The sequence below is a fragment of the Phyllobates terribilis genome, unplaced genomic scaffold, assembly GCF_046119375.1.
Source record: "Phyllobates terribilis strain yellow unplaced genomic scaffold, ASM4611937v1 Scaffold_2__4_contigs__length_985480577, whole genome shotgun sequence".
In the NCBI taxonomy this organism is placed as follows: Eukaryota; Metazoa; Chordata; class Amphibia; order Anura; family Dendrobatidae; genus Phyllobates; species Phyllobates terribilis.
The window spans coordinates 83,762,683-83,784,112 of NW_027362762.1; the positions used below are offsets into that span (position 1 = coordinate 83,762,683).

The 21,430-nt window shown below is 44.8% G+C and overlaps 1 protein-coding gene across 3 annotated transcripts in view; it reads right to left on the bottom strand.

Annotated features, from left to right (window-relative positions):
• The window catches only part of AMOTL1 (angiomotin like 1), a 186,945-nt gene that overhangs the window by 23,027 nt on the left and 142,488 nt on the right, over window positions 1-21,430 (bottom strand). For all 3 annotated transcript variants that reach the window (XM_073662173.1, XM_073662172.1, XM_073662174.1), the window contains 3 exons: window positions 14,443-14,587; window positions 10,018-10,107; window positions 1,167-1,312 (listed from right to left, as the gene is read on the bottom strand). In XM_073662173.1, the coding sequence (XP_073518274.1) occupies window positions 1,167-1,312; window positions 10,018-10,107; window positions 14,443-14,587 (381 nt within the window). The remainder of the gene's footprint in view (window positions 1-1,166; window positions 1,313-10,017; window positions 10,108-14,442; window positions 14,588-21,430) is intronic.

Sequence of the window (21,430 nt, forward strand, 5' to 3'; positions counted from 1 at the left end):
TCTTCACCTAAATGGAAGAGTATGGACATACGGGCGAAAAATAATCCATCTTATGCTATTGTATTCATTCACATTAATTTTTGTTACCTATTGTTTTATTGATTTTTTTAAAATAATTTATCTCAAAAATTGAAGGTGGGTGATTAATCTACGCTACAAGGGAAAAAATGAATAAGTAAAAAATCTAAAGTGATTTATTACGATTTTTTTTATATATATATATATATATATATATATATATTGGCTAAAATGTTTGGTTATATTCTCAAACATTAGAACAAAATATACGAAAAAAAATTGACAAAATTTATTGTGTGTTTCAGTGGAGATAGAGAACTGCCAGACACTTCTTACTCCACTCTCCCATTAAAAGCACAAGCAGCCTAGTGACCTGAGTGTGCATTTGTATGGATAAATTGGAAGGAATAGCTATTGATTGTATATTTACCTTGTTCATTTTGTTAAAGGGGTTGTCCGGTCACACTGTGCTGATGACCTATTCTTGGAAATGGTGGCGGTCAGACATCCAGAACCCCCAGAGATCTGGTATTATTTGCTCCGGCAGACGCCATATGTACACTTTGAATGAATCTGCTTTTTGCAGCTGTGTTCAATGAGTAGCAGCCGCTGCGGGGTACTGCAGAACGGCTCCTATTCAAAATGTGCAAATAACAGCTGATGGGTTTGGATGGTGAATGCCGGACCTCCCATCAATCTCAAATTGGTAACCTATCCGACAGATAGGTCAACTGTATGGTGTGATCGGACAACAACCCCTAGACGGTGTTTGTTGTTTGCCATTTTTGGATTTGGTGACTGATTTCTGACCCTGCCCTCGATGGCTGCCTGTCCTGATCTGTATCTATCTGATCGAGCTGCTGCATTTCTGTGTACTGATTCTGCTTGGTATCTGACATCCATTGACGGTTGCTGCTGGAGACTAGCCGGGGGATGCAACCTTGGGATTTCCTACACAAAGACCTTACTCCAGTGTGGGGGCCGTTTTAAGGTGAAGAATGCAAACTCCCTACTCCATCCACCAGCTAAGCCTCAGTCAACTCCACTAGGAACACTGTGATGTCCACCTTCCTTTCCCAAAGTCTGACCATGACCTGTGACATTACTCTTCACTAAAAATAAGACAGACTTGTGTGCCCGGATCTCACCTCTTCTTCGAGCTTGACCACTTTGGCTTGGGCATTATTCAACGCTTGGTCTAGGATTTCAATATGCCTCCTCTGCTCTTCGTTGGTAGCGCGCAGTGCTGCCAGCTCCCTCTGCAGCCCTTCCATCTCCTTCAAGTGTTCTTTGTCTGGGGAATGGATGAAACAGATCGGTTTCTATCAGAATCCTTCATGGAATGTGGGCCAGATGCCAGCTTACCTCTGGCACCGGAATAAGGGAGAAAAACTAAAAACATGGAAAGCGGCAGATGTGTAGGTGACTATAGGGCTCTCAGTGTTCCTCTAACCGTTGTCTGGTGAACATCAGTAATAACATGCACTCGGCCAGACGTCTATGTGGCTCCATGCAGTTTTGTCAGAAGTTATTGAAAAGTCATAATTAAGTGACAAACTAAAACTGAATCCTAACATCTCATCCACTTGGAGAGAAAGCAGATGAGAAACTGGATATTGGCCCATGTTATATGGCGGCATAAATAATATAATGCTCCGAGCGTGGCATATGTGTACCCAATATGTCCCCATATTGGATCCTTTTCCAAATCAGATCGGGTCCCGGTTCGTGACTGCCAACGTCATGCTGATTGACCACTGGCTCCCTGCAGTTAGGCAATGGGGAGCCGACTGTCAATCAGCATGATGTCAGCAGTCACGCCCTGTCAACAGAGCAGAGCGGAAGAGAAGCCACTGCCCTGTCGACGTGACGGTGACGTCAGCACAAGCCGCTGAATTGCCGGCGCAAGAAGGTTAGGTAGTTAGCAACTACCTGCCAGTTAGTTCTTAGGCCCGTAGTAAAAAAATTAATTAGTCCTGGTTAATCCCTTTATCTTCAATCACATAAGACAGACTGAAGTGTCAGATTACAGCTGCCCATTAATGCCTAAAGGGAGTAGGAGGGAAGAGCACTTGGCACAGTGAGAGAACAAGCAAATCGTGTGGTAGCTTCAAGCAGAGCTGGATTCACAGCTACACTGCTTAGTACTGCTGTCTAGTGTCCTCCATGCTGCTGCTGCTTCTGGATATATACTACATATAGACAGGAGAGTAGGAATCCCTAATCTCTGTGCATGTGGGAGATTTCATTGCAGCACGTCTCCACCAACTAGTTCAGAAACAACTCGTTTCTCAATTTTTTTTCCCCACTAAGTGACTTTTTCTTTGTAAGATGTATATTGCATGTGGTCAAGGAAATATCTGCTGCAATGTAGAAACCATAAAGGAATACAAACAAATAGCATTTAGTAACCAATTACCAATCTTTAATTGGAGATTTCTTAATTTACAATTATTTTGTCCCGATTGGTATTAATGGTGAACTCTCCTTACGGTACGCATGATATTGCATGTATCGTGTTCAGACTCTTCGGTCTTAGAAAATTGTAAATTTGGAGCCATTAAAAAGAGAGGTGTGATATATTTTTTTCTTCCAGTCTGTGCATTTTGGAGGTAAGATCATGCAATACCCATGGTGCAGACCGTACAGCAGCGTGCCCATCCCCGCAGTACAATCGCCGCCGGGGCCTTTGATCTCCATATTCAAATGAAGCAAACAAGGCAGAAGTATTTTGGCTGCACATTAGAGAAGCCGGCTTCTATGGCCTGAACTCTGTTTTGTCAGGTTTAATTACGCACTGACATTTCATATTGTTTCCCGGTCTATTCTGTCCGGTCAACACTGTGAAATCTGAAGTAATTAACTGCGCTGGAGGCGGCTCCATTGTGACCGGACTCAAACTTAATAAAGGCCATAATGAAAACCTCTTCAGGCCCATTCATCCTATTTACAGACGGAATATAAATGAAGGAAAAAAATACGCTTGTACACATACATAGGTGCCCGGGGGGGTCTAGCCCATGAGGATGATATGGGTCTAGAATAAGGGAAAGGGGATAAATTAGCTTCCGTTCTGATTGGATGATTAGAGAGGGACATGGTCACTTAAAGGCCCCCATATACAGTTGGCCAAACCCAACGATACTGGTGGGACCGGACGACCGTCTAATGTTGAATGGAAGCCTATAAATTTAAAATCCAAACTTCCGATACTTTTTTTTTCCCTCCGGGCAGAAAGACCGCTCTCCCCATAGAGAACACGTGGATGCTCGGCCGAGATGAACGTTTCGATGGATGCTCGGCCGAGATGAACGTTTCGATGGATGCTCGGCCTAGATGAACATTTCGATGGATGCTCGGCCGAGAAGAACATTTTGAGAGTCAGGAGAGAAAGCCGAACGAGTCATGAGAGGTGTAGGCCCTAATGGTCAACTTTTGCCAAATCCATCGCCGACAAGTAGGATACTGATGAATTCTTTTTTAAAAGGAATCTGTCAGCAGGTTTTTGATATGCAATTTGAGAGCAGCATGATGTAGGGGCTGAGACCCTGATTCCAGCGATGTGTCACTTAATGGGCTGCTTGCTGTAATTTTGATACAATCACAGTTTTCTCTGCTACAGATCTAGCAGTGCTCTGAATGCTGAGATCTGTGTATAACCCCGCCCACACCACTGATTGGTTGCTTTCTGTGTACACCATACATTCAGAGAAAGCTACCAATCAGCAGTGGGGGGGGGGGGGGGTTACACAAAGCAGGAGGACAGGACCAGGAGGCACAAGACAACTAGTCCTGTAGTGATCATCTCCTGCTGATCAAACACTGAAACAGCAACCTAGTGAGTGATACATCACTGGTATCAGGGTCTCTATCCCTGCATGATTACATGGCAAAACCCTGCTGACTTAGTCCCTTTAAACATAACCATGTCCCCTACATCTTTTTCACATTCCCTCAACAAAAGAAATCTTCAGGACGTGCTGCACTTTTTTTTGATGTTTCAGGAGTATTCAGAGTGCTCAGGGGATTTAGGAGTCAAGGTCTCTCATTTTTCAGTGCTTCAGGACAGTTGGCAAATATGGTCACACTCTTATTCCTATACCATAAGTACGCCCTGAAAGTAATCAATATCAATGTTCCTTCAATGGACCCTGGGCTGAGTGCCCTACCAGAAAGAGTGCCCCTCTTGTCCATGGGTCACGTCCAGTACTGCGATTGCAGGCTAGTCGCATAGAAGTGAATCAGGCTGAGATGCAGTACCTTACTCAGCCTATGGGACGCAAATGGCGCTGCTAATGATAAAAAAAGATCTTATATTTAAAGCTGGCCATACACATAAGACATTGGAAGAATGTTTATCTGGCAGACAGCCATCTCTCCCATCTCCCCCATATACACGAGCCTGAAAACAAAAGGATTGGGCATCGAAGTTCCAATGGCCCAATCTTTCTCTGCCCTGACATTATCTATTGGAGGAGAGTTGGGAGGCTCCCGTACACTTCAGATGGCCAACTGGTCCTGCTAAAATTTCAGCTTTTTATCAGATAATATAGGGGCCTTAAAGGGAACCTGTCACCAGATTTTCCTATGCAATCTGAGAGCAGCATGAGATTATCTTCTGCAGATTTACCAGTTCTCTGAATGCTGAGCTCTGTATAACCCCACCCACACCACTGATTGGCTGCTTTCTGTGTACACTGTGCAACGGAAAGCTGCCAATCAGTGCTAGGGGTGGGGTTACACAGAGCAAGAGGACTACATGGCACGAGACACCTAGTCCTCTAGTAATAATCTCCTGCTGATAAAACACTGATTTTATTGAAACTACAGCAAACAGCCCAGTAAGTGATACATCGCTGGAATCAGAGTCTCAGTCACTACATCATGCTGCTCTCAGATTAAGTACCAAAAGCCTGCAGACAGATTCCTTATTAAGGTGATAAATCTGGATTGGAAAGGAAACCCTTTTAATGAAAGTTTAGGTATTCAGTAGTCGCGAAGCTTCCCTCTGACTTTGTCACAGCCATTTCTTCCAGCTGTCAATAGATTCTGCTCTTCAGATATGAGTCAGATGAGCCTCTTCTTCCTACAGAGGAACAACGCAGAGCTTGTTCATGTAATGCCGGCATCAGCTGAGCAGTCACATGTCCTTCGTGACTACATTCGCTCTTCAGGATCGCGTGACCTACATTCATCCACAAAATATTCAATCTGCTAATTCATTTTGTTGGAAAGTAAAAATTGTCTTGGCTGAATAGGACTGAATTTCGGGAAAGTGTGATCTGGATGGCTGCCATTACAGTTGATTATTTTCTATAGAACTTTACTCTATATGCTCACTGCTTGCCTCCTTACCCCCAACTAATCAGACCAGAGAACTTCTAAAAAGTGAGCTTTGCAGTCTGGAAGACAAAGAGTGATCATATATTACAACCCGAATTCCAAAAAAGTTGGGTCGTGGTGGAAAATGAAAAGAAAACAAGTATGTAATGATTCTGAAATCTCTTAACGCCATGTTTTATCTACTAAAGATTACAGATCAGAAGTTGAACGTTGGACATTTTTCCATTTTGTTTGAGAAAATGTATTCATTCATAAATTGGTGGCAGCGACACATCTTGAAAAAGTTGGGATAGGGTTAACAAAAGACTGGAAATGTAAGTGGTGTTAATGAAAAACAGCTGGAGGGTCAAATTTTAAGTCAAATGACTGTATAAGAAGAGCATGTTAGAAAGGCAGAGTCTTCTCAGAAGCAAAGATGGTCAGAGGTCACCAATCTGTGAACAACTGAGTCTAAAAATTGTGAAACTATTAAAAAAAAATGTTCCTCAACATAAAATTACAAAGTAAGTGTACATAATATCAAAAGATTCAGAGATTCTGGAGATATTCAAGTGCACAAGGAAGTTCGGGTGATGAACCAGCCGCCTGCAGTCCGGACCTTTCACCAATAGAAAACATTTAGAGCATTATGAAATGAAAAAATCCGGCAAAGACCCCGAACTGTGGAGCAGCGAGAATTCAACATCAGACAAGAATGGGACAATGTTCCTCTCCCAAAACTCCAGAAATTGTCTCCTCACTTCTTAAGACGGTTACAGACTGTTGTATAAGCTGTAGAATTGGTCCACAATTACTTTTTTGAGATGTGTTGCTGCCATCAATTTCTAAATGCTGCTCCAGGTTCTTACAAGTCTACAAGACTCTTACAATTCAATATCAACTCTTTAACGAGCCTTGCAATATGACTTAGGATAAAATCCAAACCAGAATCTTAATTTGCAGACACGGTGTTTCGGGCTGTTGGCCCTCATCAGTGCAAAGTATGAGATCTGACCTAGCCAAATTTCACGTAGCCAAATCAGATCTCTTACTTTGCACTGACGAGGGGCAATAACCCGAAACACCGTGCCTGCAAACTGAGATTCTGATTTGGCTTTTATCCAAAGACATATTGCACGACTCGTTAAAGGGTCGATAGAGACTTGTAGAATCGATGCTTCCAATAGGTGGCGCTAGAGTTCAAGTCCTCTTCCTCTCTGAAGAGACAATTTGTATATTTGTACTTTCCATAATTTATAGCATAGATGTTCAGTTATCTTTTCAGAATAGGCTGTCCCATGAGTGTACATGAGGAATAACACCATTTCTGGCCATTGTATCACCATTTTACCCCTCTACAACCTATATCACTAATTTTTCATTACCTCCAAGCTAGTGGATGGAAACTATCAACTATGATGTCTTCAACATACAGCAGGCACAGACAAGAGGGATTCCTGCTCTTCTTTCTATGTAGAACATGAGATGGAAACAGCAGCAAGATTGAGGATAATATTCACTAGTATTAAGCTGCGTGACTGTGAATCCAGCTCTGGAGTAAGCTAACACAGTTGCTTAAAGCTGCAACATGATCTGCCTTGTCTATCTGCTCTCACTGTGCGAGAGTTCCTCACTACTCCCCCCTCTTTCCGTCTCTATAGAGTATAATAGGAGGTGTAACCTGATTCCTCAGTGGCAGACCATCTTGCATTGCCTAAGGTGGATTTGAGATGTTATTTTTCAGAGTGGGTGATGAGTTCAGGAGGCAGAAGGAGTGGAATAAGTAGCTCATTAGTGGACACAGAAGCAGATTTTTACCTGTACTATTGATTTAGGTAAAGTTTGTTAAAAAGACAGTGACCATTTAAATCCCAATTTGTGACACATTTTAAGCCAACAGAAATATCCCTATGCTGACCAAGTCCACACCAAAAATTATTGCAGGACCGCTATTACAGTTTTGTACTCATTGAGTAAAAGCCTACTTCCTTTGTAGGTGTCAGTCCTTACTGTAATTATGGCGTTCTATTCAGGAACCAGGAGGATCAGGATTGACAGCCCTATAAGAACTATAATAGTATACCATACTTACCAAAATTTCTGCTGGGGAATTAGAGCTATTTAAGTCCAGGTACAGAATGCCCCCAACCCTGCCCCCTTTCGGACCCAAATCTGTCCGGTAAATGTCTAAAAACTCGGGAGAGTCCAGAAATTTGGGACAGTGGGTGGCAGGAATGTAATGGGAATGTAAACTGCATTTAATAAAATTGTGGATGGACGAGTAATAAGATTGTATCTGTGGCTGTAATCCCATAACATCACATTCGGCAATGTCTCGTCAATGTCATTATGAAATCCTGAAACTCATCCTACAGATTCCCCTCCGTCACTTTTATTTGTCTTATTTCCCTGTCCCAATGGTGACGGCTGATCCTGCTGCACCGTGATGGAGAGTGGCAGGTCTCCGCAGTACAGTGGATTTCTGGACAAGAGCTCAGGATTAATATTCAACTCCATTTCGGGCTTCAGATAATCACAGCATGCCTAGCGGGGAATGCTTTTGAAGATAAGAAGCCTCTGGGAACAAGTGGAGATTCGTGTTACATGGTGCGAAATAAATGGCTTTATACGAGAGTTCATTGTGCCACGAGGTTAAAGCGACACTCCGACTGCAGCATGTACTGTATGTAACCAGATGTTACACTGTAGTGAAAGGGATTAAAAAAAAAATTAAGTTGTCTGTATTCCTGCTGTGACCACTAGGGGGAGCTTAGAAGCTAATGTATGCAGTAAGCTCCTAAGCTCCCCCTAGTGGTGGCTGGAGGCATTGAAAATAATATCCTTTATCACTAATTTAGAACATTTGGAGCTGCATGTTAGAAAATCAGAGCCTCAACCAATGAGATAAATACACTAGATATTAATTAATACTGAAGACAAGACCACCACCCAGTACAAGTACAGTCCATAAGCCTTATTAAAGAGGGTTGTCCCCTTTCAGAGAATCTTCATCCCCAGCTGCAGTTTGTTATAAAAAAAAAACAACAACCTGAGCTTTACTCACTGTCTCCTGGTCCAGCGTTGAGTCTCCGCCGCTGCTCCTGCTGCCGGTTATTGGCTATGGCTCTAGCGTCATGTCACCAGCCAATCAGTGAGCTCAGTTCTAACCGTGTAAACTGAATGCCCCCTAGGAGCCGCTGAGCTCACTGATTGGCTCCCACGCTGTTGATGAGACCTCAGCACAGCAGCCAATAATGGACACAGGCAACAGAATCAGAGACTCAGCACTTGACCTGGGAAGGGTAAGTAAAGCACAGTTTGTTTGTTTATTTAAAAGAAACTTCAGCCAGGGACAAAGATTTTCTGAAAGTGGACAACCCCTTAAGGCAACTGAACATAATAAAAGGAGTCTCCCTTTATGAGCCAGAGATGAGAGCTGCTGACAAGAAGCGGCTTTAACTGTCCATGTCTTACTAAGACAATCTTCTTAATGGCCGACACAAGTGTTTCTGATGAGACAACCCCTTTAAAGTTGAAAATAAATTTCTATGTATATGGAGCAAATTTCAGTGCAGGTTTGTGGAATCAATTGCATCTACTGTGTGCAATTTAGAGAAATGATGTATTCCTACATGACAGAAGGGCCTTTGGACGCTCTTTGGCACCGCACCATACCCGGGTGTGTTAGCTACCTCTGCAACTCCAATGGCTATGCCACTGCCTGCTGTACACAACAAACCCTCAAAACCCAAGAGAAAAGCAAAATGAGCAAATACTCTGCAGTAAAAAATAGCAATAGTGCATGAAAATAATATAGGGTACTTGGTTAACATATTTTTGGTCTAAAAAAACAAAAAAGCCATCCCACCACGTCACGGTGACCATATTCGTGACGGTCCTAACCTCTAATATTAAAACCTTACCATTTGTTAAGTGATGTGCGTGTGGATAAGGGCTGAGAAGGACTGAACCCGGTTAGTAGACATGCAGCCATGGGGAATCACATGAATGTAATGTCCAGCTCAAAGAAAAGGCCTCACCTTTATATGCACAGAGTGCAAACAAACTGAAACAAAGAACTAAAGAGATGAACTGGAATATAAGTTGGTGTGCATGAAGCGTGTAAGCGCATGTTCATACTGGTCACTAAACAGACAAAACCATGCACTGCAGGGCATTTGCTCATTTTGCTTTTGTCTTGGGTTTTGTCTGTTTAGTGGCGAGTGTGAATATGCACTTACATGCTGCATGCACATCAACTTATATCCCAGTTTCTCTCTTTAGTGTTTTGTTGCAGTCTGTTTGCACCCAGTGCATATAAAGGTGTGGCCTTTCGCTTGAGCTGGACATTCTATTCATGTGGTTCCCCATGGCTGCATGTCCACTAGCTGGATTCAGTCCTCCTCAGCCCTGATCCACATGCACGTCACTTGACAAAAAGGTAAGGTTTTTATATTAGAGATTAGGATCGTCCCGAATAGGGTCACCGTGACATGGTGTGATGGATTTTATGCTTTTTTTTTAACACAACAGCCCCTGCAAAGCCAGCACTTTAGGAAATATAATAAAAGAACTAAAATAATTCATCAATTTTCCAATGCATTATGCAGTACAGCAGGTTTAGGAGAAAGTAACATTTCAGATGCTTATCGGAAAATCTAAAACTCCAGCACTCACTTTTCAAGGCGTAGTGCCCGTCTTCCGATGCGTCCTCGTGTCCATTATACTCTCTGTTGGCCAGCTGCCTGTTGGCGGTCTCAAGCCGATCTGCACAAAGACAGGAAACAAGAATGAAAGATTAGGGGCTGGAAAGAGTATTCCCTGACCTCGTGAACTAATGAGAGGAACTCCGCTCTGAGCTGAACTTGTTATTTAGGATGGAACATAAGTGTGGGGAAGGGGGGTTGTTTTAAAGGGAGTTTACAATTTTGGGATGCACTTTTTAGCTTCTTTGTGCTGCTGTAGTTTATTGACAGGTCTCCCACTAAGTACACACATTGGAGAGATCTGTCAATCATCTGGGAAAAGTTGGCTGGGGCGCCGCCGAACTAGAATCATCTCTGCCTTTGCTGTTCAAACTATATAACTGTGCAGCCAAGCTTTGATTAGGCAGCATGAATCGATTGACAAGTTCCCTTTGGGGACCCCAATTTCTCATGATACAAATCCATTAAATTGTCACAACCTGCTAGAAAAACTCTCAACAGATTGCAATTTACCCTTTAAGCTAAGTAAAGGGATACTGCAATTCTTTAGAATGAAGGGGTGCAGCATTGGTTACAGGAAAGAAGATCACAGGCGATGGCGGCAAGGATGACACAACCTTTTGCTATAATGCTTGAAAGGAGAAGAGGGCGCCCCCTGTTGATCAGACGCGACTGAAGATCTTGCATTGCTGCTAAGTTTCATGTTTGCAGCGGTTCCTGCTATGAACGGCTATAATGACTATGATGCTAAGTTACTTTAAGACATGGTTCATTAGCCTGCAAACTATAATAGTAAGTGTAATGTTGTGTTCACAGCAGGGTGGTGTTCTTTATATTGTTTTATTAATGGGCAAGACACTTTTTCCGATGCATCATGGATGGTCTCTCTCATTGTGCATCTTTACCGATAGCATATGGTACTTTTAGATTTTGCCGAACAGGGAGAGAAGATTGGCCCTAATACACTGTGTTCCAAATTATTATGCAAATAATATTTTCTCAGATTTTCCCAAATTACCTATATGAATTGCAGTCATTGTAATTTTCCAGTCAAATAACTATTAGAGTACAATTGAAAGGTTTTTGTACAAACTGCCTATGATAACAGTATATTTTTTAAAAAATAAAACACTCAAACTGCACTCAAAATGCATGTTCCAAATTATTATGCACAGCAGAGTTTTCAACCTTTTCATTTTAATAAAGAACAAAAAAAATGGTCATTTTTGAAATTATAAGCATTAGCAGGTTATTACAAACTGAAATCAAACAGTTTTCAACTCAAAACTTTATTCTAGGTGATGTAACATTTGCACATAGGACCCCTTGTTCGAAAGGAGCTTCTGAACTCTCTCGTTTCTGCTTTAATTGTTTTGCATGAGGACAGAATACCCTCCCAGAGCTGTTGCTTAGATGTGAACTGCCTCCCGCCATCATAGACACTCCTTTTGATGATGCTCCAGAGGTTCTCAATGGGGTTGAGGTCAGGGGAGCATGGGTGCCACACCATAAGTTTGTCCCCTTTTATGCCCATAACAGCCAGAGATACAGATGTGTTATGTGCAGCATGAGACGGGGCATTATCATGCATGAAATGATCTCGATGGTCCAGATGGATGGAGTGGAGGATGGCTGGTTGATGGACACCCCATGCAAACACGGCTACGGCGCCAACAAGGAGGAGGTGGAGTAATGTTTTGGGCTGGAATCATGGGGAGAGAGATTGTCGGCCCTTTTAGGATCCCTGAAGGGGTAAAGATGAACTCCATAATGTATGTTGAGTTTCTCAAAACAGCACTTCCTGCCATGGTTCAAGAAGAAGAACCGTGCATTCCGCAGCAAGATCATTTTCATGCATGATAACGCCCTGTCTCATGCTGCACATAACACATCTGCATCTCTGGCTGCTATGGGCATAAAAGGGGACAAACTTATGGTGTGGCACCCATGCTCCCCTGACCTCAACCCCATTGAGAACCTCTGGAGCATCATCAAAAGGAGTGTCTATGATGGCGGGAGGCAGTTCACATCTAAGCAACAGCTCTGGGAGGGTATTCTGTCCTCATGCAAAACAAATGATGCAGAAACCATCCAAAACCTGACAAATTCAATGGACGAGAGAGTTCAGAAGCTCCTTTCGATCAAGCGGTCCTATGTGCAAATGTAACATCACCTAGAATAAAGTTTTGAGTTGAAAACTTTGATTTCAGTTTGTAATAACCTGCTAATGCTTATAATTTCAAAAATGACCATTTTTTGTTCTTTATTAAAATGAAAAGGTTGAAAACTCTGCTGTGCATAATAATTTGGAACATGCATTTTGAGTGCAGTTTGAGTGTTTTATTTTTTAAAAAATATACTGTTATCATAGGCAGTTTGTACAAAAACCTTTCAATTGTACTCTAATAGTTATTTGACTGGAAAATTACAATGACTGCAATTCATATAGGTAATTTGGGAAAATCTGAGAAAATATTATTTGCATAATAATTTGGAACACAGTGTAGTATTGTGTAACACAAGCATTAGTGGGTGTCAAGAAGCTGCACAAAAGCCCACTGACTTCAAGTAGGTGGTGTTTAGTGGACAAAAGGTCTATAAACCACTTCTGGATCAAATAGGGCTTTGTGCTAGCCACCTGGCCTTCGTTATTTAACCCCTGTACAGAAATCTGGACTTATGCAGGGGCCATGGGTTGAGTCCATGGAGTGACTGCTGGCCGGTGGAACAGGCTGGCGGGAACTGGTCAGGTTGCCAGGTCAGATCCAAGTGATACAGATAAGGAACAATATCATCGTGCAGAAAAATAGCAAAAAAAGAGCTGATGTCAGAAACAGCAAACAATACTAGGACAACAGGAGAAGAGAACAGGGGGTTGAACCAGGTTAAGCAGAACTTATAACTGGCAGTGGGAGGCAGGGGTACAGTTTCAGGGGTTTAAATAGTGAGCAACCCCTCAATAGCTCACAACAGGGAGTTAATACTTATGAAAGATAGTAATTAACCTCCAAAGCTCCCTGCCTGGATGACACCACAAGTCCTAGAAAATTAAACAGGACTGCCAAGCTGCTCCACCCTGGAACAAAGATGCAGAAGCAGAACCAAAGGGGGTAGGTAAGGTACTGACATGGATGTTACACACCGGAGTCGGTGTCTGTAGAAGCAAATTGATGGAGCCATCACCCCTCTGCGAAAAGTGGAAGTCAAGGTCTGTAATGCCCACTCGCTTTGGTTTCGCATAGCTGGCGGCAGAATAAGGGTAAACTCCTTCACTCTCTTAGTGCTAGTGGTTCAGGGTGAGAGACCACCTATCTGCTATATCCACATCAGTATATAATGGTATATATACAGACTCTGTATCCATAAAGCACAAGTAAACGTGAGGTCTGACATCAGTACACCCAATATCACACAAGAGAGAGTCGCAGGTCACTGTGCCAGATTCTTACATGCTCACCGCTCAGTAGAATGAAGGGGCTTCACTACAAGTACTGTGCCCCTTCAGACGTGTGTAACACAGGGATAATGTAGTATTACTTGCCATGTGTTCATAAGAATGGCCAACTATATAATACATGGATGGGCTTAGTGCACCAATGCCATTTTTATGTAGTGGCTCCCTGTTGTGGCTCCTAGTGGGTGGTCTTTAGCGATGCATTCCCATCTATGATGTCCGATGAAAGATATATGAGGGGCGCAAGTATAGCACATTAATGCACATAGATGTCACGGGTGTGTCAGAGGTGACAGACAGTCGCCCTGCAGTTGGTTGCAGGAGATCTCTACGTTTGGCATTACAGAAATCTTCTTAGAGGCTGGCTGTCTCTAGGACCCAGCGGCTACCTCCCTCTAGCTAATTGGCTCCCTGGCCTGGGTGTATAAATACCTGCTGTGTTTCAGAGGGAGGTGGCGGCTATATTCATTACTACTTGTGAGGCTTTAGCAAGAGAAGTACTTCGTCCTCTCTGGAACTTGAGGCCGTGTACGCATTTGGCTGGAGTCGTCTAAAGCTAAGCAACTTCCCCCTGTTTGTCTACCATTGATGTCTATAGAGTTTAGTGGAGATCGACTAGTGCTCATCTCCTCCCTTCCCTAGCCTTAGCCATACACCAGGGAAAGTCAGGGTGAGGCAAGCGTGCGGCGATTGGTGAAGAGCCAATATAGGGACGGTAGTGGAGACAGGGTGACGCCAGATAAGACTAGGAGGTCTCCACTTCCCCCTTTCCCTAGTGTCTGGGCTCCCTTTCCCTCTTCCCTCTGTGTTGCACTAAGTCTTTCCCACACCCTGACAATAGATTACTGAACTGTGGACTGGGGGAATGAGAAAATAACGCAGAACTTGAGCGTTACAACTGTTATGATGTCACGGTGGAGCGGCAGGTCAGGACCTCGTTACCTCTCAGATCCAGGTTGAAGTCGTGCAACCTCCGGATTTCACCCTCCAGCTTATTTTTCATGGCCTTATCTAGCGCTTCCCTCTTCGAAGATGACTTCACCAGACTCTCGTAAGCTTCTGAAATCTTCTGGATTTCGGATTCAAACTAGATAAAAAAAAGAAATAAGTAAATGACTGGTGAGAAAAATGAAGATGTCCGGGAGGTGATGAGAAGACGCTGTGAAGTGAACCGCTCTGGCCGACGTCCTAGTAATTAATATTCAGTTATACAGCAAAGGCCAAGAAAGAAGAGAAATTACTCTGCGAAAAAAACCTCACTAATAATGAAAATGTTACAGGGTTCCTCCGCCTCTGGCTTTCTGCTGCCACATGTGTCCATGGGATATGTGTGACCTATCTATATACAGAAGAAAACATGGTAATATCCAGTATGCAGACTTATGTGGCAACATTGCAAACACCCCTAATCAACAAGATCCTGTCGTTTCGTGTTTACAGCACCAATGCAGACATATGCATTATGAGCTGTGACATCACCTATTGTGAATGGTGGATCCTGTGGTATCTACTGTATACAGAGGAGTTATCAGTCATTGTACAGGAGGGGGAGGAGGTGATCTGTGACATCACCTATTGTGAATGGTGGATCCTGTGGTATCTACTGTATATAGAGGTGTTATCAGTCATAGTACAGGAGGAGGAGGTGAGCTGTTATTAGGGCACTGTTATTGGGTCACTATGACACTGTTACTGGGGCACTATAACACTGTTATTGGGGCACTATGACACTGTTATTGGGGCACTATGACACTGTTATTGGGGCACTATGACACTGTTATTGGGGCACTATGGCACTGTAATTGGAGCACTATGGCATTGTTATTGAGATCACTATGCCACTGTTATTGGAGCACTATGACACTGTTATTAGGGCACTATGACACTGTTATTGGGGCACTATGACACTGTTATTGGGGCACTATGGCACTGTAATTGGAGCACTATGATACTGTTATTGGGGCACTATGACACTGTTATTGGGGCACTATGGCACTGTAATTGGAGCACTATGGCATTGTTATTGAGATCACTATGCCACTGTTATTGGAGCACTATGACACTGTTATTAGGGCACTGTGGCACTGTTATTGGGGCACTATGACACTGTTATTAGGCACTATGGCACTATTATTGGGGCACTATGACACTGTTATTGAGAGCGCTATGCCACTTATTAGGGCACTATGGCACTGTTATTAGGGCACTGTGGCACTGTTATTGGGGCACTATGACACTGTTATTAGGCACTATGGCACTATCATTGGGGAACTATGACACTGTTATTGAAAGCTCTATGGCACTGTTATTGGGTCACCTATTAACAAGATAGGTGATAAACGTGTGATCTCTGAGGTCCCATCACTGAGAGGTGCTGCTGAGCATGTGTGGCCCCTGATTCTGTCGACTCTTTATAGGGGCCACAGACAGGTGATGAGGCAGCGGTCACACATGCTCAGTGAGGCTTCATTCACACAGGGGGCTTTGGGCTATGGAGAAACTCCATATTGTGTAACTCCAGATCACCATCCACATTAATGTCTACTCACTTTCCAGCTAGAAAAGTCTTTTTTCCCTTGAGGGTCACCAGCTCGGCTCTGCAGCACACTTTGCATGCGCAGCACAATGCAGATGTCATATAAACGTTATATACGTCCATAAGTAATAACGCTGCCAAGGGAAAGCTGATATTACACACCTGCAGCTGTCAGGGACCCTGCTGGAAAGTTACAATGGCGGTCCGCAGATAACATCTTCACAGGTTACAGCTCCATCTCGCTGGAAGTGCGCCGTACATTACAGGCGCAGAGGAGCTCGGAAAAATCCCAGCACAGAGCAGAGTCTGAGCCATAAGTGACAGGCGGAGAAATCATATAAAGAACAGGAGCGGAGGAAATCTATAACACCACAGACTGCCAAGGAAAGACGTTAACCCCTGACTGTACTCCCTCACTACCAAGAACAGAGCCAGGTCCTGGTTATCAGCTGTGGGAGAGTGCAAAAACAGCATCTGGCTGCAGGCTGACACTGTTATTGGGGCACTATGACACTGTTATTGGGGCACTATGGCACTGTCATTGGGGCACTATGGCACTGTCATTGGGGCACTAAGGCACTGTCATTGGGGCACTATGACACTGTTATTGGGGCACTATGACACTGTTATTGGGGCACTATGGCACTGTCATTGGGGCACTAAGGCACTGTCATCGGGGCACTATGACACTGATATTGGGGCACTATGACACTGATATTGGGGCACTATGGTACTGTTATCGGGGCATTATGACACTGTTATCGGGGCACTATGACACTGTTATCGGGGCACTATGACACTGTTATCGGGGCACTATGACACTGTTATCGGGGCACTATGACACTGTTATTGGGGTACTATGACACTGTTATCGGGGCACTATGACACTGTTATCGGGGCACTATGACACTGTTATCGGGGCACTATGGCACTGTTATCGGGGCACTATGGCACTGTTATTGGGGCACTATGACACTGGTATTGGGGGCACTATGACACTGGTATTGGGGGCACTATGACACTGGTATTAGGGCACTATGGCACTATTTACGGGGGGCACCACTGGGGTGTAATTATAGTAAGTGCAAAGGTTGCAGTCGCACCCAGTTCCTATATATATATATATTTATTATTTTTTTTCTCCTACCCAACGAAAATGACACACAGGGTGTTACCGTTTTTCCTTTTTTTTCTTTTTTCCACAGGCCTATTCAATTGAACAAGCAAGTTAGATCCACAAATCAGATAAAAAAAGTAAAATTCTCCATTTTTTTTCTTGAGGACAATCAGTCCACTTCAATTGGAGCTGAGCTGCAGTACCTGAGAATAGCCACTATGCAATGTATGGCGCTGTGCTGTCCCAGCTCCATTCATTGATTGCAGCCGATCACCGCTGGAGGTGATAACAGCTGATTGTGGGGGTGTCCGATGTCAGAACCACAACAATCTGAAATTGGTGACCTACCCCAAAAATAGGACAGTCCAGGACAACCTCTTTAAAGAGCAACTAAACATTTTTTATAAAATAATTTTGCCCACTGTGGAAAGTTATGAAACTTTAGAAGTCACTTCATTAGGGGATTTGTCTTCATTACTGTAAAAAAAATTACATGTAAGTTGCTTCCAAACTCAGCTTTCCCCAGACTATTTGCTGCCTTCAGCTGCATTGATATCAGAACGTACTCACTTGGAGTACAGCTGATGGCAGTGACATAGTCTGCTCAGCTCCTGTGACTCACTTAGACCTCAATCAGGCGTAATTTTTTTTGACGTATGAAAAAAAACGGACTGAATTTCATCAGAGTTTTGGCATTTTTTTTTCACTGATGAGTCAAAAAAATTTCTCCACCTTCTCCTATGTTAGTGAAAAGCGGACAGTACATGGATGGTATCAAAGTGCTGTCTGTTTTTTTTCTTGGACCCACAGACTTTCATTGTCTAAATTGATCCAACACTCAGATCAATATCACACATGTCTCCGCTTTTTTGCACGGACCACTCATAGCCCCATAGACTACACTAGGTACGAGTGCTATCCGTGAAAAATGCCGTGTGAATGAGCCCTTATTCTGGGGATAAGATGCTGCAGGAGATTATGATAAGCACAACACTCAGAGGGGGAGACAGGTGCTGACCCATCACTGCCATCAGCTGTGCTCCAAATGTATGTACCGATATCAATGCACCTTCGGCTTGATCTTGAGCCATGGCGACTTGATCTTCCTACAGATCGTTCATCCATCCATCTTGTGCAAGCCTAGATAGACCCACCAGGGTCTTCTCCACCGTTATCTTGATAGTATCAACATGATATCCGCTAACAATTTGAGCCGACAATTTGTTAGCGGATATCATGTTGCATTTGGAGAGTCCCTGTGTGCTCCCCCACAAGTGACCCCATTTTGGAAACTAGACCCCCCAAGGCACCTATCTAGATTCATAGTGAGCACTTGGAACCCCAGGTGCTTCACAAATTGATTCATAAAAATGAAAAAGTGTTTTTTTTTTCACTTTTTCATTATTACGAATCAATTTGTGAAGCACCTGGGGATTCCATACTTCGGCATCTCGCCAGAGGTCCCGCTTACAGTCTCTCTGATACGGATAGAAGCTCTGGTGGGTCCCCTTATGTAGTCCACACTCCAGTAGCAGGGAGTGTAACAGCTGAATCCTTCAGCAGTGCAGACGCTGGGGAAGGCTCCGAGGATATGGTGCAACCTCTGGCCACAAGGTGGCAACATCATCCTGTGTAATCACTTCTGTAACAGGCTCTATATCAATTATCACAGAACAGCCAGAGCCGGCCAGCTCACTACACGCCCCCCCACTAAAAGGTTGGCAGTCCCTGCCAACGACCGGCTCCAGGGCGGCGATGGCTGTGGATGTGACAGGGGGCGGCTGGGAAGAGGGCCACACATATTGGTCTCTGTAGGACTGTCCTGGAGGTACCCCTGCAGTGGTCCTCGTTGTCCGCCTAACGGGTTGGATCCCCTCTCTCCTATCAGTCACCCCACTCTCTTTCCCAGTCGACATGTCAGTAGAGGAGGTAATCGGTTCAAGTGCGTCAGTCGGATGGACAGGGGTAGGCATGCATTCAGTCTCTACATCCCCGGGATCAGTGTCTCCGCCAGTATTAGTGCTATCCATCTCTCTAGGTATCACAGTAGGGGAGTCAGGCTGGGAACGGCAGGGGCGCAACATATTACGGTGCAAAGTTCGGATGCTGCCGCTGTCTTCGCCCTGTACTCGATAGACGGGGCCACCGGGGTACAGCTGTCCAATTACTCGATAGACTTCGGTCTCCCACTTGGGCCGGAGTTTCCCTTGCGGCTTCTTTATTCGGACTAGGACCAGTTGACCTACATTCAGTGGGTCTTCTTGTACCGGAAGTGGGTCAGCGTGCACTTGATCCTGAATTTGTCGGCCTACTAGCCGGTAGACAGTCTCCATTCTCTGGCGGTGTGTTTGTAGCCAGGAAGGATAGGTACCACAGGTATCTTCTTCGGAGCTAGACAGTTGCAACTCATGGATGTCTTTGCCTGGACGGCCAAAGAGAAGGGTGTATGGGGTGTATCCGGTGACGGAATGGACCTGATTATTATAGGCCCACAGCAGTTCCGGGAGGAATCGAGGCCAGTCGGGCTTTTTGTCTTCAGCCAAAGTCCGGATCAGTTGTAAGAGGGTCCGGTTAAAGCGTTCACACGCGCCATTCCCTTGTGGATGGTAAGGGGTGGTCCTGGACTTCTTGATTCCATACATCCGTTGGAGTTCTTCAATGACTCGCCCTTCGAAACAAGCCCCCTGATCAGAGTGTAGCCGCTCCGGACACCCGTAGACCCGAACGAATTGCTGACAGATAGCCTGTGATTCAGCAGTCTGATCCTTGGTAGCAACAGCGACAGCGAATTTCGTGAAGTGGTCCACCATCACCAGACAGTACTGGTAGCCACTATTCGCCGTTCCGATCAACAGATAGTCCACCATCAACAGCTCGAGGGGCCTCGACGTCTTAATAGTCTGGACGGGGGCACGCTGCTCCGCGGACTTTTGGAATTCACAGGTACGGCATGCTTGACAGACGTTTTCAACCAACTTACGGAGCCCCGGACAAAAAATGAACTGCTGGGTCCACCGGAGGGTCTTGTCTATGCCGAAGTGGCCGTTCCTCCTGTGAGCTTCGCCCACCATCTCATGGGCCAACTGCACCGGGACGACAATCTGCAAACACTCCTCCAGCATATGGGATAAAAGAGCCCTGCGACATAGGACTCCATCTTTCACGATCAGCCGATCCCACTGGGCAAGCAGAGCCAAGGCTCCGGTCGATAGTCGGGCTCTCATTTCGGAGGGCGGTTTCTCTTGTTTATTCACATACTGTTTCAGTAAGACGTGCTCGGGATCTCGATCTTGAAGCTTGGCCCATTCTTGCTGGGACAGGGGAGATCCCACTATGGCTTCAATCCCTCCTACCGCATACTGGCGGTTATCTTCTATTTGCTTTGCAAGCCGGGCAAAGTCAGGCATCTCATCTTCCTCCAACTCTTCATCCCGGTCCCCCACTGGCGGGGATGATGTCACTCTAGACAGGCTGTCAGCATTCTGATTCTCGTTCCCCCGCTCTGTATTTAATTTTGTACTGGACTCTAGAGAGCCTGGCCATCCAGCGCTGTTCCATTGCCCCTAGTTTGGCATTCTCTAGGTGGGCAAGAGGATTGTTGTCCGTCATGACCAGCACCTCCGCTCCTGTCAGATAGCCGGCAAATTTCTCCGTCATAGCCCAAGTCAGAGCCAAGAGTTCCAAGCGGAAGGAGCTGTAGTTGACGGGATTCTTTTCGGTGTCACGGAGAGACCTACTGGCATAGGCTATCACGCGTTCTTTATTATCGTGAACTTGAGAGAGGACCGCCCCTAGACCTTGAAGGCTGGCGTCGGTGTGCAACTGAAACGGTAATGTGTAGTCTGCATATGCCAGAACAGGGGGTGATGTTAGAGCAGCCTTAAGTGCCTGAAAGGATTTTTCTCTGTCAGGCCCCCAACTGATGCGTCGTCCTCTGGGGCTGTTCGCGGTCCCTCGGAGAACCTCATGCAGTGGTTCAGCAAGCCGAGCAAAGTCCTTGACAAACCGACGGTAGTAGCCTGCTAGCCCCAGAAAAGCCCGGACTTCTTTGACGGTAGTTGGCTGCGGCCACTCTTGAACGGCTGCTATCTTCTCCGGAGAGGGCTGGACGCCTTCGGCCGAGATCCGGTGACCCAAGTAGTAGATTTCCTGCTGGAACAGACGGCACTTGCTGGGCTTCAACTTCAAGCCGTGTCGCCTCAAGCGCTGGAACACTTGGCCAAGCTTGTGAAGATGATCTTCAAAGGTGGCGGAGTATACCAAGATGTCGTCAAGGT